This window comes from Macadamia integrifolia, chromosome 9, assembly GCF_013358625.1.
Source record: "Macadamia integrifolia cultivar HAES 741 chromosome 9, SCU_Mint_v3, whole genome shotgun sequence".
Lineage (NCBI taxonomy): Eukaryota > Viridiplantae > Streptophyta > Magnoliopsida > Proteales > Proteaceae > Macadamia > Macadamia integrifolia.
The window spans coordinates 1,240,908-1,253,533 of NC_056565.1; the positions used below are offsets into that span (position 1 = coordinate 1,240,908).

The 12,626-nt window shown below is 38.2% G+C and overlaps 1 protein-coding gene across 1 annotated transcript in view; it reads right to left on the reverse strand.

The window, feature by feature from the left end:
* Window positions 1–3,932: 3,932 nt before the first annotated feature.
* Window positions 3,933–12,626, reverse strand: part of LOC122088963 — a 37,257-nt gene continuing 28,563 nt past the window's right edge. Inside the window, exons 9-14 of the mRNA XM_042658348.1 lie at window positions 12,267–12,429; window positions 12,033–12,160; window positions 9,195–9,478; window positions 8,963–9,097; window positions 7,779–7,960; window positions 3,933–4,049 (exon numbers count right to left, since the gene is read on the reverse strand). Of these exons, the coding sequence (XP_042514282.1) occupies window positions 9,082–9,097; window positions 9,195–9,478; window positions 12,033–12,160; window positions 12,267–12,429 (591 nt within the window). The 3' untranslated portion in view covers window positions 3,933–4,049; window positions 7,779–7,960; window positions 8,963–9,081. The remainder of the gene's footprint in view (window positions 4,050–7,778; window positions 7,961–8,962; window positions 9,098–9,194; window positions 9,479–12,032; window positions 12,161–12,266; window positions 12,430–12,626) is intronic.

A 12,626-nucleotide genomic window follows, 5' to 3' on the forward strand; every position in this document is an offset into this window, starting at 1 on the left:
AGAATGCGGAGAAGAAGAGTTCGATTCATGAAAATGACGGTGGTATGGATGATTCAGGGAGCGATGAAGAGGTTGTAGATGCGAACTTGGGGTTTGATTACAGAGAATTTGAGTTATTGTACGAAAATTCTACTTCTGATAACGATGACAATTCTGCTTCTTGGACGGTGAAGAGGATTTAGAAGGGGAAGAGAAAGAGAAAGGAGTACCGACGGTGATGAGATGTTTCGATTGGGCGAAAATCTACGTGAAGGCTGGAGATGGCAAAAACGGTGTTGTTGCCTTTCGGCACGAGAAGTATGTGCCGTTGGGTGGGCCGTCAGGTGGAGATGGAGGGAGAGGAGGGAATGTTTATGTGGAGGTTGATGGTTCTATGAATTCTCTGTTGCCCTTCCGTATGAACATCCATTTTAGGGCTGGGAGAGGGTATCATGGGCAGGGGAAAGACCAAGCTGGCGCATGTGAAAGCCCGTGATTTGGATGCTGCACGGCTCCTTTTCAATCAAATGCCGAAGCGAGGTGTGGTTTCCTGGACTGCGATGATCTCTGGTTATACCCAATCGAAGCGGTCTATGGAGGCCCTAGAATTGTTTGGACAAATGAGGGAATCTGGGGTGAGACCAGACGAGGTCACCATGGTGAGCGTCATCTCATCCTGCACTCACTTGGGAGACTTGGAAGCAGGGATTGGCATTCACCGTTACACCGACGAGAATGATTTCGGATGGATGGTTTCACTCTGCAATGCGCTGATTGACATGTATGCCAAATGTGGATGCATGGAAGGTGCACTACACATTTTTAACAAGATGGAGAGGAAGAGCTTGATCACTTGGCACTCAATGATCCAACCGAAGAGGATGATTCAGTTTTTTGTTCAATCCACTGCAACTGGGGCACTGGCACACTCATTATCAAAACTGGATTTTACAAACCAGGGGGTCAATTGGAAATGGAGTCTAAAGGGGTCGGTTTCCTATTTGCAGAAGAAGAGACAGATAAACGTTTCAAGAAACAAGGTTTATCAAACACCCAAAATTCTGTTTCTGTCGTTTCTTGAAACAGAAACAACAGAAACATTATCAAACGGGCCCTTAATTCACCACTTTGTTTACCTGCTCTGCTCAGGCAGCTACTTCGCGCGTGTGGAAAAAAAAAACGTGTTACAGAAATCCATTTGGTGTCACTATCTTTTTTTCAAACTATAATATGGTCAGAATTTCAGTCTAAGAAGGCAAGTGAATTATTTAAAGAAAAATTCTTTTTTGAGAACATACATTTTCGTTTAAAGTTTCCCAATTTGTACCGTATAAGCAGCAGTGGAAGGGATTTTCTCTTCTTCATCTTCCCATTAGCAGTGGTGATAATACTGTAAACTAAACCTGCTTGCTCTGATATGAACAAAATAACGCCCCTTCTGGATTTTTTTTTTTTTAATATCAAATGGGAGAAAAATTCATTAACACAAGGCATTGAGAACATTAATGTCCCCCATCACATACCGACACTTTTTTTCCATGGCCTTCAAATTTTATTTTAGGTTTAGGGCTGGTTGCAAAAATATAGGCCTCCCTTAGGGCCCATGCTGACCGCAAGGCTTTGAAAGAGTTGAAACAACCAAGCTGTTATACACACACATACACACAGTAGGGTCAAGCTTGGCCTCTGCATCTCATCCCAACCACATTATTGACAGCCGAAGAGACCTTGCCACCTGAAGGGTCAGGTCACCTAAGCTCATGGTAATGGGTATCTAAGCTCAGACCCAGGAACTAATCTCACCTCATGGTAATGGATATCCATGCTCAGACCCAGAGTTAAGGTCTTAGTCATCAAGACAATCCGCCATCCTTGCTTCTCAGTGCTTATCAAAGGAACAATTCTGGCAAGCCAATAAACAGTTTGTTTGATCTTTGAACATACACCTTGGAATCAATGTCATATTCTACACCTATTTAATCAATAGTCTTTCAAAACCAGAAGCCTTGAATGTAGATCTACAACGTTGAAGGATCCTGATGATAATGGAAGTACTCATACCCAACAACATATTCCACTTACAAATTGAAAAGAAAGGCTCAAGGAGAGGGGCGCAGCCAAAGATTACCATAAGAGTTTGTAATTGTTACCGATGGAGTAAGCCATCACAAATCAACTATTTCTGAATGGTGGAGAATCTTGATCATTCGAGGTGCAAGAGAACAAAAGGCTAAGGTCAAATCATGAAGAAGCAAATGCTTCAAAATACAATGATTTTTTTTTCCCCGAATGATACCTTAGGGATTCCCCTATTCAATGGAAACCAAAGATGGGACTCTTTAGAAGATATGACTATGTGCAAGTTGAATTCCTAGGTTTTCATGTCCGAAAATAATACGAACTACTCTAAATTTTGAAAGGAAATAAAGAATAAATGCACTACTTTATTATTGAAAATTGGAAATTTAACTACAAGTCACATTGGAAATGCTACAATTCATCAACAATATCTAAGTTGATGCAGTACTGGTGGATTGTGGATTACCGAGTCATTTCATTAAGTGAACGAATCAGTTTTTTTAAGATGGTTTCGTGATTACCTGCAAAAAATCTAGACATCATCTATAATAAGTTTACAATATCCCACCAAATGTTGAAAGGAATTATATATTAATGTGAATGGGGAAATCACATGCGGTAGATTGGTGATCATCCAATGACCAGGCAGAAAGTCACATATGACCACACCATACTATGTAGAAACTAAATCCGGGAAAGAAAAAAAAAAACTTTTTTTTGGGGCTGGGGGGTTGGGGATTTTGAATAAAAAAAGGGGCAATAAACAATGCAGGTCCTGCCTAATTGGGATGCTGGGAGAGGTGAGTTAATAGTCGGTCCTAACCTTTTGGCCTTTAATGTTTTGCTAAAACATTTATTAGAGAACAAAATGGAGATGGTCAAAACTTAGACACAGAAGATGAATTACGAGGGCCATGACACAGGGTTTGTAGCTACTCCTTAATAATGCATAGAGAAAAGGCCAGAGAATCTGTTATTCAGCAGAGTTATACAGATGGTAGATCATAGAGACATCGCATTGGTCAAGAATTTGAAAGGTGAAAAAAAAAAAGAGAGAAGAAATGCTAAATGATTCTCCCCAATACTTAAAAATAACACCTGTTATTCACAAGAAATGAGTTACTGAAATTATGCTGCTTTCCCACAAACCTCATCAAGAGCAATTTACAATAACTATTTGGCAGAACCTATAATGTAGCACTACAGAGGTTCTAATTTTAATAAACTTTAAGGAGGAGTGGCATACATGGCATCAAGGATTAAAGTATCGGTATCGGTCGGTCAAAATTAAGATACGTATCAGAGGGTATCGTATCGTATCGTATCGGAGATACGCTAAGATACGCTAAAGATACGCACATAAATGAATAGGAAACACTTTTTTATATACTTTTGCATAAAAAAATAGTTAAAAAAAGTTATATATAACATGTATTATGCATAAACAGTAAATTGAGAGTATCGCACTAAGAATCCAAGGTTTGTAATTGTCCCATAAATGTAAAATCCTTATTCCCAACATTGATTTCCACTTTAGTTAGAGAGAAAAATGGTTGGTAGCAACTTTGGAACAAAAACACCTCAAAAAATTACCTATTTTGGCCATTTTATGACTGTATCGGTACGTATCGGTGTGTATCGGTCGATACATACCGATATGCACCGATACATACCGATACGTACCGATACATACCGATACGTACATTTCACTTCAATTTTAAAATTTTCATAGAGTATCGGTGCGTATCGTAGGATACGTATCGATACATAAGGGTTTTAAAATTTTCAAGTATCGTATCGGTATGTATCGTGCCGATGCCTACCGATACGACACGATACGCACCGATACTTAAAACCATGCATAACATCATACATACCAAACAATTTGACTGGATTATCACGGTTCTCATCGTCTGCACTTTTTCTATACAACAAGTTTATCTTCAAGCTAACTGTACTCAAAAGTGAACTCAGTCTTGATCCTCTGGCACCTGTTTATTAGTAGAGCATGCAGACAAGTAAATTGAGAGCCAAAAAGTGCATACATTTTAAAACTTTAAAGTGCATCTATTTGCCCCCATTTTAAGAATACACTTTCAGCTATGAATAAAAAATAAATAAAAATGCCATTTGTCCAAAAGTAAGATTAAAGAAGTTAATTCGTAATTGCAAACACACAGCAACTGAGTGAGTAAATAAGAAAGCATGTCATGATTGCAGTCTTACACTAACAAAATCCCTAGAGACAACAACAAAATCAGGCTTATCCAAACTTAATGGGGTCGGCTACATGGATCCGTGCAAAGACCAGGTAGAAAAAGTGAAAGTAAAAGGAAAATAACACAACACCAACAAGTAAAAAAAAAAAAAAAAAAAATCTAAGTGGGGCCGACTGCATGTATCCTTGCCCTCCAATTGGCTCTATCAGAGGTCATACTGGGGACAAGGCCTAAACTATGCATGTCTTTCCTCACTACTTCTCCTATGGTCATTTTATGCCTGCCTCTAGTTCTCTTAGCTTCTTCAATCTGAATCAGACACTCCTCCTTATTGGTACATCTCCAAGCTTTCGTTGAACATGGCCATACAATCTCAAACAACTTCCTTGGAGCTTATCATTGATTAAGGCAACTCCCAATTCAACTCTAATATATTCATTTTCAAGGATTAAAGTATCGGTATCGATCGCCGTATTGATCGGTCAAAATTAAGATACGTATCGGAGAGTATCGTATCATATCAAAGATACACTAAGATACGCTAAAGATACACACATAAATGGATAGGAAACATTTTTTTAAACATTTTTGCATAAAGAGTTTGTTAAAAAAAGCTATTGATAACATGTATTATGCATAAACACTAAATTGAGGGTATCGTACTAAGAATTCAAGGTTTGCAGTTGTCCCATAAATGTAAAATCCGTATTCCCAACTTTGATTTCCACTTTAGTTAAAGAGAAATATGGCTGACAGCAACTTTGGAACAAAAACCCTTCAAAAAATCGTGTTTTCTGAAAAATTACCATCTTGGCAATTATCTGACCGATACATAACGATACGTATTGATACTCACCGATACGTACCGATATATATCGATACTCACCGATACGTGCCAATATATACCGATACGTACCGATCGATACATATCGATACCCATCGATACGTACCAATACATACCGAAACGTACATTTTACCTCAATTTTATAATTTTCATAGTCGTATCGAGGCATATCGTATCGTATCGTATCGATGTGTATTGGTGGTGTATTAATGCATATCGGTATGTATTGTAAGATATATATCAATACGAAAGGATTTTAAAAATTTCATGTATCGTATCGATGTGTATCGTATCCGTCGGCTAAATTTAAGATACGTATCGGAGGGTATCGTATCGGTATCGGAGATACTTAAAACCATCTTCATTCTTTACTTTATCCTTCATTGTTTCGCCGCACATCTATCTTAACATCCTCATCTCTGCTACACATAGCTTATCTATATGACATTTCTTAACTGCCCAAAGTTCTTGATATAGATTAATCACCAAAAAAATGCTTATTTTATTAGGAATAAGCCTAGGGTTGGGGTTCATACATGTTGGGCCTTTGATCCCATGTGTTTTGAGTGTATTGAACCACTTTTATGGGTCTAAAAGAGGGGCTCTAAGATTGAGTACGGGATTACTAGTTAGTTTCTATTTTTTATTAGTTTTCTTTTTAGTTGGGGATTGATGGGGTTATTTAGTTTCTAAATCTAGTTTATTTAGTTCCTAATTTCAGTACTTTCAATTCGTCGTTTCTATTTCCAGTTTTAGTAACCAGAGGACCTTCTATTTTGTAAGTTTCTACTTCAGTTTTTGGAAACAAAAGTTAGTTTCTATTTTATGTAACCCCATCATTATTATAAATAAAGAAGAGAGCTCCCATTAAGCCTCGGAATGATTTATGAATGAAAAAAGAAGCTTGCTGCTATGTCTCTGCTGGGATTACTGTGTCTGATCACAGTCTAGGGACTGGTGTCTGATCTAGTTGACACTCTGCGGCGAGAAGTCCGAGTGGATCTTCATATTTTCTAGTTTTCTTATTGTTTCTAATATCATTCATCCAGTTAGGTAAGTGCTCTAATCTGTTTGCAGAATTTCTGGGTTAAGATTCACTATTTTATCTATTGTCAGCCTAGCTGTTGTGGAAGTTCTGGCCATCCGATGGCCTAATAATTTTGGTCGAAGGTTAGTCTCACCCAGAAGGGGACTGGATCCAATTCTTGGGTCAATCAGACCACTGGTTCAGCTGATGTGGACTGTTCTTCAAGTCTGGCCGATTAGGAGTTCTGCCCATATTTGAATTCTGATTTCTGTTTTGTTCTTGCTAGAACCTGCTGACTATATAACCTAGTGTTTGGCCTTTTAATTTGGTGGTTTGCGACAGTAGTCCTTGGCTGTTAGTTCATTACATAATTCTTGAACTGTTGATTTTCATCTGTCAGAATTATACCTTGCTATATCAGTTTAATACTAGTCTGTTGTGGACTGTTGTGGAGGTTATTTGGTTGTTCTTTGGTTTAAAATTTCCTGCAAAATGAGACTTGGTTAGACCCCTACCCTAGCCTACATTAGTTCTGCCCCATAAATCGTAGCCGGTTGTTCTACAGTCCTACAAAATTTTCCTTTAAGCTTTAAGGGAAAATGTCGGTCACACAACACTCTAGACGCACCTCTCCACTTCATCCATCCCACTTTGATTATCTGTGAAACATCATCCTCTATGTCGCCTTCTTTATTTATGGTTGACCCCAGATACCTAAAACAATCACTTTGCAATATCTCTCTCTTCTCAATTTTCACCATATTGTTATCCATCATAGTGTTACTAAAGTTACACATCATATACTCCATCTTAGAGCTACTTATCTTAAACATATTGTTTCCAAGATTGATTTCCATAACTCCAACTTAGCGTAATGGAAATGAATTGTTTATACCCATCAACTCACCCCACATATCATTACACGAATCCCCTCTACACTCCAATATAATCTCCTCCTACTAATAAACCAACCGACAACTTCAAAGAATATCACTCAACCATCAATCTTCAAATATGAAGTGAATCTGTCATACAGGATGTCCAGCACCTTAGACAACATACTTATCCCCTACTCTGCTATGAAAAACTTGTGAAAATAAAGAAGTAATACGAAGTATCCCATTGTAGGTCTCTTTTAACCCATTCTATACCCTCTAGGAATTGTGATAGGTATTCTGTGCTAAGCTTGAGGATGGATAAACCCCCAAGCTTGCCTTGCTCTGGATATGCACCAACATGTAAGGCAGGCCTAAAGGCACGAAACATGCACCTCACTTGCCCCTTCCACTTTAAGGTAGATAGCCTTGCAGTGATCTGAGCTCTAAAACTGCACTTCAAGGCCTTTCTTTCAGTTACACCTGGAGGCTCACCCCAATGTGTAGACGTATCTGTGTAGGCATATACTTGCATCAGCAGAAAAGCATGCCAAAGAGTAGAGCAACTTTCAGACACAGCACAGATACACAAACAAATACTCAATTTGTACGTACACAACAAATGCTCACTTTGTATATACACAACTCAAAACACAGATCAACGGCAAAAATTCACCGTATAAGAGATAAGAGATCAAGCAATCTGAATAGGGGGGCAATATATATATATATATATATATATATATAACACGTACCATCCATGCTGTAAGTCATCACTGGCTATGTGAAAATCAAAGTACACATATGTCCCTTGTTCAAATTCATCAGTTGTAACTTTTGGTTCCTCATGCCGTTGAAACCAGGTGTTATATTTCCTGTGGTATCTCCATGATTGCTTTTTCAACTCTTTCGCAGCCAAGTATTGCTGATAAGTATTCTGCACATGTCTTCAACTTAAGAAAATATCTAAGATAATGTAACCACAAGCATCATATTGTAAATAAAGGAAAAGAGCAATGACAATAGGGTTTCAGCCATAGCTTCTCTTTTATAAAAGAACTAAGTATAGAGATTACAATCTAACGAACAAGATCATGCAAAGTGTGTGTGATCCTAAAAGGTAGCCTTTAAGTTATCCTTAATTGCATCAAAGTTATTCAAAAGATGAAACTACAATATCTGCAACCTGAAAATCCCCTTTCTCCATTACTAACTTCCAAAATGAACCGCATGGAATAAAATCACCGCCATAAACCTAACCCATTGCTCATCAATACGGGAGGGTCAAGACCAGTGATTGGACAAAAAGCATTTGAACACTTTTCAAATAACATTTATGTAACATAGTAATAATAAAATAATTTTTTTTTTTCAAAAAATTTACAAAAACAACTACCGGGCCCTGGAATTTGACCAATCAAAATCTGAAAACTCTCTTATTCTACCAAAAAAAAAAAAAAAACAACTCTCTCTTGGATGTCCTCTCTAAACAGGCAGTGGAAACCCTATTGAGTGTCACCCCCATTCCCATTTATGTCATGTACACCAAGTGTCCGGAGTGTAGTCAATCAATCGGTAGACATCAACCACTGACTCACCACAAGTGCACAAAATAAAATGGGGCATGCAATTTATAAATGGAATATGATTAATGCTTAGATATAGGGAATTCACCAAACTCACACAATCATATAATATGCTTTATAGAAACAAAATATATAGGTTAATAAATTTAAGTAAACTTAGTAAGCCTTGTGCTTTATTCTGAGGTGTTTATCTCTCAGCTCTCTTCAATGAATTGCCATTAGCCGGGGAACACATTTGTCTAAGTAGAAATCTCTGCATGTGACGGGAATATGAGTGTGCAACATGACCATATTTCAGACAATGAAGTGTCTTTCTTAGAGATGAAAAACTAAAAGAATAGAAGAATGAATACCTGTTGATAGTAAAATGCAAAGAACATAGCCTCAGTTCCTAATGTATCAATACCCAGTCGCTCCCAGAAGGTGGGATTATTGACAATGGGTGCCTGCACCTGAGAATAGCTCAGAGGGGTCACTGCAGGGTGTCTCTGTCGGCACAAAAATATTAAGTGTAGACTCACATCATGTTCTATCTATCAGTCAAATTATGCAGCAAAACAAACAATCAAAATGAATCTATCATACAGGAATATAATTCTTTGGACGTTCTGAATCTTTGGGTTGGGGAAGCTTGTAGTAAGCAGACTCGAGCATCTGCAGATTGTATAAATGGTCATGTATTCCTCCAGAGTTTGCAGTTGACCCACTGAGGTTATCACCAATGGCCCAAGGTCAGAAACACTTCTTCGACCAATGACACCTAAGCTGACTGAGGGCCGATTGGACTGTAAAGGTTGACCAGGGGAGAGATCAATATCTCTAGGCACTTGGACGGGTTCAATCAAAGAACCAGAACCAGAACCAGCCGCCTGCAGTACACAATTATAAATGATTTTTTAGGAAAAAAGAACTTACAACATTTGAAATAGCGAGTGTAGAATCTTCACAAATTATTGGTCACATATAACACAAAAAGCAATAACCATTTATAAAGGTAACTGTATTCCATACGAAATAACATTAGTCAGCTCTGTGTTTAGACACTTGTCAAAAATTACGTTACAGATGATATGTGATGTAAGGTTCTCTAGATTTACTTCAAACAGTCCATAGACATGATTAAATCAGAGCTAATACATTGGAAATTTGGAACCGTAAGGTAGAACTAATGGGTTTAAAAGCAAGAAATATTATTGAGATAAGATGATCAACATAAAAACAAAGGAAAATTTTCATCAGCAAATAGACTGCCCAGCAATCAGAAAAGGGGGAATCTGAGCCCTTTGAACTCTTCCAACTCTGAACTCAAAAGGAAAAGCAGGTAATTGTCTTGCACGCTTTCGACTATTAGGATATTTGGAACCCTTGATGTTGGATCTAAAAGGATTTTGAGTTCAGAATTGTCCAACTATGTCAATACTTCAGTTTACCTCAAGCATAGTCTCATCCCATACAGTGGTTTTCTTTAGGGCATATTCTTAATTTTAAATTGAATGATTGTACGCTCTCTCAATCTCAGACCATAAATTAAGGAGTTAAGAGCACGAACATCATTCCCATGAGAAGGATTCGGTCACTAAGCTTGTGACATCCAAACTATATTGAAAAATTAAAGATCGAATGCATGCACATATACGTATTCTCCTCATTTTTCCTGCAAAGAAGACTTTTGTCTGCTATACGCAATCCCCTAGAGATCAGATTATCAATCATAAGGATTTTGATCCCGTAGACCATCCAAAGTCCCCCCCCCAAAAAAAAAAAAAAAAAAAAAAAGGATATCCAATTGGATGCAAGGGGGCTCCAAACAATAGAACTGGCAAGATTCCCAACGTGTGTAGAAAGAAAAGGTTGTTAAAGTTTGTAGAGTCTAACAAACTAGAACATTATTTTGGGGTGGGTGTTATGTTGTAAGGTGATGCAGTTGGGCATGGGAAGATTTGGGATTAATTTAGTACATTAATTTGTTTCTGTTATTGTTAGTGTAGGGTGTGGTCAAGTTAGTAGAGGGTTTCAATTTTATTTAGATTTCAGTTTCTAATTTAGGTTAGTTTCCAAATTAATTAGTTTCCATTGTTACACTTTGACTGCCTTTATATTCATGTAACTTAGAAGGAGATTTCAGTTTTGGAATTGAAGAATTGAATGACTGATTTGATGGCTGAGATCATGGCTGCCACGAGGCTTGCATATCCCTCTGAAATCTCTCCTCCTCCTTCCCCATCAATCAGTGGCTACTTCTTCATTGTTTTTGCTGGAGTGTATCATGATATTTCCTGCTGCCCTGTTTCAAAGTGGATTTTGGTGACCCATAGGAATAGATGGATCTCCCTCATCTCATCTTCTTTCTTCATAAACTTTTGGGAGTTAGTTCATCATTGAGGAGCGACTCTAACCCTTGAATCTCAGGCCTCAAAGTGATCCCTGCTGTGAGAGATGAGTCTGCAACCCTAATCAGATCTGTACCTGCCGCCCAATCTGAACATAGTACCTTATCTTTCGGGTTTAGTTTGGTGGGTTTGACAGAGCTGGAAGGTATGAACGTACACTTGCAATTTCAGCCCAATCCTAGGCCTGACCAGTGAGATCCTTCACTTGGAATAGAGGCAACTCTCTAGGGATTTCCAAGGTTGAAGATGACTTTCAATCGTGAGTTGTGTTTTAACATTATTTTCTGTTTTCCCATAATACCCCTACCTTAGCCCTTGAATACCTTATGTCCTTATTTTAACTTTGATTCCAAGAATACCCTTTAACCCATCTTGTTACTTTGCTACTTCTAAGTGGAAGTTCTTGGAATTACGATTCTGCCACCCCTTATTAGAAACTTCAAGTTATTTACAGAATTGCCATTATTCCTGATATTTTGTTATTTCACTACTGAATGGGCCCATAACAATGTGATGATGAAGGTGCTCGAGTACTCTGGATAAGATGCACCAACAAAACCCACAGTTGACAGTGATGTCAAAACCCTTTAAAGCAAACCTTTTTTTTTGATACCCAGGGTGTCCAGATCTTTGACTCGACTAGTCCCTACGGTCACTGTGATACCGCTTACACATGACCGGGTCAGTTCGAGACGGAAACTCTCGTGCAATGGTCCCAACAAATTAGGGGCAGCGGCGAAGGTTTGATCACAGGACCTCGCTTCCTAAGGCGGAGTACCGTGTCCCCTCCAAGCCAACTGCACTAACCCCTTGGGGTTCCTTTAAAGCAGACCAAATTGCCAAATAGAAACCAACAATCCTCCCAGGCTCTCATTTTAAAGCAAACCAAAATTATAGAAAACCAATCAGAATCAGCAAGAATTCAAACATGTGAATCATTATGAATCAACAGGCATAACAAGAAGTTGAAAAGGGATGAGGAAAGTTAAAAATGCTCATAGTAGAAAACAAAGCCACTAAACATTTAACATACAGCTGAATCTACTGAATATGTAGCCTTCATGTCATCCTCATTCAAGAGATTCCTGTTAAGCCCAGAACTAGTAACTGGTTCAACAACCACATCTTCAGATGAACTCTGCTGTTGCTGCTGGTCCTCAACTTTCACATGGCCAACATATGTATCATGAAAGTAACATTTCTATACTTCCTCATATTTTCAAGCAAATGAAAAATGCAGATTACAAGTGAAAATGTATGAATATACCCAAATCTTTTGGTGCAGGCAAGTTCAAAGCATGCTGAGCAGATTGTTGCTGGATAGAATTTGACTGCTGTAGAGAGTTAGATGTAACAGTGTTGAGACCCGGAGCCTGAACTCCAAGGCCCAATCCAACTTGAGATAGTAAGGTTGAGTTTTGAGAATTGAACTGCAAAGGAATTGTTTAGTTACGAAAATTGAAAGTTCACCATGAAATATGGAATGGTAAAATATTGGCGCCAAACTAACACAACTGAAGTGCTAAAACCAAACCAATTATGTCATTTCCTAAGATATGGGATTCAAAAGATAAAAATTTTACCCCTTTCCAATTTACCAAGAAAAGAGGGAAAGGGGGGGGGGGGG